This window comes from Colobus angolensis, unplaced genomic scaffold, assembly GCF_000951035.1.
Source record: "Colobus angolensis palliatus isolate OR3802 unplaced genomic scaffold, Cang.pa_1.0 Scaffold502, whole genome shotgun sequence".
Classification (NCBI taxonomy): domain Eukaryota; kingdom Metazoa; phylum Chordata; class Mammalia; order Primates; family Cercopithecidae; genus Colobus; species Colobus angolensis.
This window is the reverse complement of record NW_012118511.1, coordinates 404,340-408,900: the sequence shown is the minus strand read 5'-3', so window position 1 is coordinate 408,900 and position 4,561 is coordinate 404,340. Positions and strand designations below refer to the sequence as shown.

Sequence of the window (4,561 nt, the reverse complement as noted above, 5' to 3'; positions counted from 1 at the left end):
CAGGGGGCCGGGGTAGGGGTAGAAGGTCAGAGCCCAGGAGTCGGGGTAGGGAGTGAGACCTGGGGGCCGGGCCAGGCTGCAGGTGACTGCGAGCCCTCACCTCCCGCCAGGCCCGCGATGCCTCTACACAAGTATCCCGTGTGGCTCTGGAAGCGGCTGCGGCTGCGGGAGGGCATCTGTGCCCGCCTGCCTGGCCACTACCTGCGCTCCCTGGAGGACGAGCGGACGCCCACTGCCGTGCATTATAGGCCTCATGGGGCCAAGTTCAAGATCAACCCCAAGAACGGGCAGCGGGAGCGTGTGGAGGACGTGCCTATCCCCATCTACTTTCCCTCCAGGTCCCAGCGGGGGCTGTGGGGCGGCGAGGGCTGGATCCTGGGCCAAAGATACGCCAACAACGACAAGGTGGGTCAAGGTGGGTCGGCAGGCGGGCTTCAGGGGCTCCTCCCAGGGCTTGACTGTGCGGAATGCCCGGGGTACCTGGAGGGACGTGGATGGACTCTGGGGATTACAGCCTGGCGGAGACACAGCTCCAGCAAGGGGTACGCAGAGCAAGAACCGCAGTTCTGGCAAACAGGACTGATAAATTAGGGGTGAGGTGGGGTGATTCAGGCTGGGGAGCAACCAGAGGCCGTGGGGAGTCGGGGTAACGTTAGGATGAGGAGGAGGCCTGTGTGTGGAGCAGAGCAGGTCAGGGAGGCCAGCAGAGCTTGGAGGCTGCTTATGGTGGACTTCCTGGCGGGACTGCTGAAGCCTCTGGGGAGACTTGTGTCACCTCCAGCCTGGAATGTGACGACCTGTGAACTGTGGGGTTGCACATGTTTCTGAAACACATGCAGCAACCATGTGACAAGGGCGGGAACGCCCAGCTTGCTGGGGAGCAGCTGACTTCTGGGTACACAGCCAGGACCAGGGGTTGGGCTAGGGCAGCATTGGGCTGGGGGCCGGCCCACTCAGCTCCAAGTCCCCAGTCTGACAGCAGTGGGTCTGTGATGGAGTCTCCCAGGGGAGGGTGAGGGCAGTTGCCCTGGGTCCCCCTTGGTCTGTAGGAGGAGGCAGCAGTACTCACGGGGGCTCCGTTACACCCTCAGCTCTCCAAGAGGCTGAAGAAGGTGTGGAAGCCACAGCTGTTTGAGCGAGAGCTCTACAGTGAGATTCTGGACAAGAAGTTCACGGTGACCGTGACCATGCGGACCCTGGACCTCATCGATGAGGCTTACGGGTTCGACTTTTACATCCTCAAGGCAAGCAGGGTGGGGCAAGTCAGTGCACAGCAGGGTCTGGGATGGGCCAGTCAGACTCAAGGGAGCCCCAGGTCAGCATCACACCAGGGCACGCTGGCATCTGTGCAGGAGAATCACTGGGAAAGCGTGAATGGGGCTGTGCCCCTTTCTGGCCAGCACCTGTGGGGTTTCCTGCCTGCAGGAGAGGTGGGTGGCTGACTTGCCCGTGGGGCCTGAGTGAGAACAGCTGACCCTTTCCCTGCTCTTGGACTTGCTTCTGTTCTGATCCCACCCCCGTGTTGGGGTGCTGAGGCGGCCCCACCTGGGCCTTCTCTGTCCTGTCCTGGGACCACCAGCGGCTAGAGAGGAGCCGGGTGGGTTGGCTGGAAGGGTAGGCGGGGCCCTGCCACCAGCACCTGGCCCCATGTGAGCCTCCTGCCAGACCCCGAAGGAGGACCTGTGCTCCAAGTTCGGGATGGACCTGAAGCGAGGGATGCTGCTGCGGCTTGCCCGGCAGGACCCCCAGCTGCACCCCGAGGACCCCGAGCGGCGGGCGGCCATCTACGACAAATACAAGGTGAGGTCTTCCATCCTGCTCCCTGCCCCGGGGGCCTCCTGGCTCGGCCCTGGGTCTCACCACCCTTTCCGTCTCTGCCTGCCTAGGAATTTGCCATCCCAGAGGAGGAGGCAGAGTGGGTGGGCCTCACGCTGGAGGAGGCCATCGAGAAGCAGAGACTTCTGGAGGAAAAGGTGAGTGTGTGAGCACTGCTGCCTGCCCAGAGCCTGGTGTTCGGGGTCTGGGAGTGTGCTGCCTTGGAGAGAGCCTGCACGAGGGGCTGCTGCACTGGGTGGGCTAGGGGAGGAGCTGCTGCTCTGCATTGCCCCCACAGAGGAGCATGGCCCGCTCCCTCCTCTCCAAGTCCCCACCCTGTCCTGCCACAGGACCCTCAGTAGGAGGTTTGGGTTCCTGCACCGAGGGTTTGCTCGGCCACCAACATCCCAGGGTCTGGAGCCTGTGGTAGCTGTCGGGACAGGGAGCCCCTGATGGCATGGCAGTTGGCTGCCCCCATTCCCTCTGTGTATCCACAACCACAGGGATGGGACAGGGGCAGGTGTGTGCCTCCAGCGTCCCCAAGGGAGGGTGTCTCTCGTCTCACTGACAGGGCTCTGCCCTCCAGGGCCTCCCATGCCCCAGTTCCTCTGGGCGGCAGCTGCTGGTCCCATCCCCACCAGAACTCCAGCTGCCCTGGGCTTCCCTGGCCTCACCATGAGCCCCTCTTTCCTTCAGGACCCTGTACCCCTGTTCAAGATCTACGTGGCGGAGCTGATCCAGCGGCTGCAGCAGCAGGCACTGTCAGAGCCGGTGGTGGTGCAGAAGAGAGCCAGTGGCCAGTGACCACACAGCTCCCCCGTGCCTGACCACCAGGCTCAGCCTTTCCTGCCAGGCTCTTGGCACTGAGGACGCAGATCCCGGGGAGCTGTGAGGGCCACTCGTGGGCAGTGAGTGGATCCTGGTTTTGTGTGCTGCCCATGTACCTTCCAGCCTGGGGCCAGCTTGGCAGGGATCCCCAGGAGGCCTGGGGCCACCCGGTTCCTCCCAGGTGGGGGCCCCCATGCTTGGGGCAGTGCTGCTTGTGCCCGTGGGGCCGGGAGCGAGTAAAGTCTGGGCCAGGCTGTGTGTGCGCGTCTTTGCTTTGAGGGCCGGCGTTTTCTTTGGGGACCCTGATCCTGTCACCTCTGCCCCTGCTGTCCCTGAGACCTCGGATGAGACGTGGGCATTGACTCTGGCTGCCTGTCCCCAGCTGAGCTGCAGAGAGCGAGGTTTGATTCTGTGTTTTGTGGTTGGTTTTTTTTTTGTTGTTTGAGACAGAGTCTCGCTCTGTTGCCCAGACTGGAGTGCAGTGGCGCAATTTTAGCTCACTGCAACCTCCGCCTCCCGGGTTCAAGTGATTCTCCTGTCTCAGCCTCCTGAGTAGCTGGGATTACAGGTGCCCGCCACCACGCCCAGCTAATTTTTCATTTTTAGTAGGCGTGGGGTTTCACCGTGTTGGTCAAGTCTCAAACTCCTGATCTTGTGATCTGCCTACCTCGGCTTCTCACCTTTTTTTGTTTTTTTTTCTTTTTTTTTAAGATGGAGTCTCACTCTGTCACCCCGGCTGGCGTGCATCTATGTGATCTCGGCTCACTGCAACCTCCAACTCCTGGGTTCAAGCGATTCTCCCACCTCAGCCTCCTGAGTAGCTGGGATTGCAGGCGCCTGCTGTCATGCATGACTAATTGTATTTTAGTAGAGAAGGGGTTTCACCATGTTGACCAGGCTGGGCTTGAACTCCTGACCTCAGGTGATCCACCTGCCTTGACCTCCCAAAGTGCTGGGGTTACAGGTGTGAGCCACCACCCCGGCCGGATTCCGTGTCTGTCTTTCCTCTGGTAGAGGGCCTGGTGCAGCTGGGGGCATCCAGGGGTGTAGCTGGATGATGCCCGTTCCCTCTCCGTTGCACGTTCTTGCCCTTCTCGAACATTCTCCAGAGCAGGGCAAGGGAGGCTGTGGTCTGGCTCTTCAGGGACTGGAAGGAAGCAGAGGGGCAAGCCTTCAGAGGGCCCTGCTGGTGCAGCTGCCTGAGTCAGGAGCCCCTCCCTGGTCAGCACTGTCGTGGCAAGTGGTACAGGAGGTGGGGGTGACACGAACTTGGGGACCTGCGACCTTGGTGTCCCCCCCTGCTGCTTCCCACTTGACCTGCAGGGTGGAGGTATGGCCAGTGGGAAGCCGGGCTGTGTACCCTAAGGCTTTTCCTGCCCTGAGGTTTAGGGGTGCCTGGCCCTCTCCCCTGACCCTTACCTGGATATCCTGGTCCTCCGGACCCATTCAGTTCTCCTAGGGAGCACAGGGAGGGCTCCCCCAGCCGCATGTGCAGAATGACAAGGGGGCTTTATGTGCCTTGAGCCTAAGCCAGCCCCAGCTGGTGGCAGGATGGGGTGAACTGGAGGCAGCTGCCCGATGTGGGCCTGCTGGCTGATTGAGGGGCCCTGAGCTCCCAAGAGGGCTGTGGCAGAGTCCAGAGAGAGCAGCTGGCCCTGCTGGGCTGTAGAGGAGCCCGTGGCTTCCGGGGCCACAAGGGGTCACTGGGTCAGGACCTGCCTGGTTCAGAGCCCTGGGAGTGCCCACGAGGTCTCTGTCCACACCAGGCACCTCTGCGCACGTGTCCTGCTGCTCTCCGTACCGGTGCCTTCACGTGATGCCCCTGCTCTGTGAACGAAGTGGAAAAAAGTTTTAGGCCGGGCGCGGTGGCTCACGCCTGTAATCCCAGCACTTTGGGAGGCCGAGACGGGCGGATCAC

At 62.0% G+C, this 4,561-nt stretch overlaps 1 protein-coding gene across 3 annotated transcripts in view; it reads left to right on the top strand.

Annotated features, from left to right (window-relative positions):
- MRPL28 (mitochondrial ribosomal protein L28) overlaps positions 1-2,905 on the top strand; it is a 3,616-nt gene extending 711 nt beyond the window's left edge. For 2 of the 3 annotated variants that reach the window (XM_011960083.1, XM_011960084.1), the window contains exons 2-6: positions 111-405; positions 1,092-1,244; positions 1,666-1,800; positions 1,887-1,973; positions 2,512-2,905. In XM_011960083.1, coding sequence (XP_011815473.1) covers positions 118-405; positions 1,092-1,244; positions 1,666-1,800; positions 1,887-1,973; positions 2,512-2,619 — 771 coding nt within the window. In that variant the 5' untranslated portion in view covers positions 111-117 and the 3' untranslated portion in view covers positions 2,620-2,905. Of the gene's footprint in view, positions 1-6; positions 53-110; positions 406-1,091; positions 1,245-1,665; positions 1,801-1,886; positions 1,974-2,511 lie in introns of those variants that run through there. The other variant, XM_011960085.1, reaches the window with a different exon arrangement.
- Positions 2,906-4,561: the final 1,656 nt, after the last annotated feature.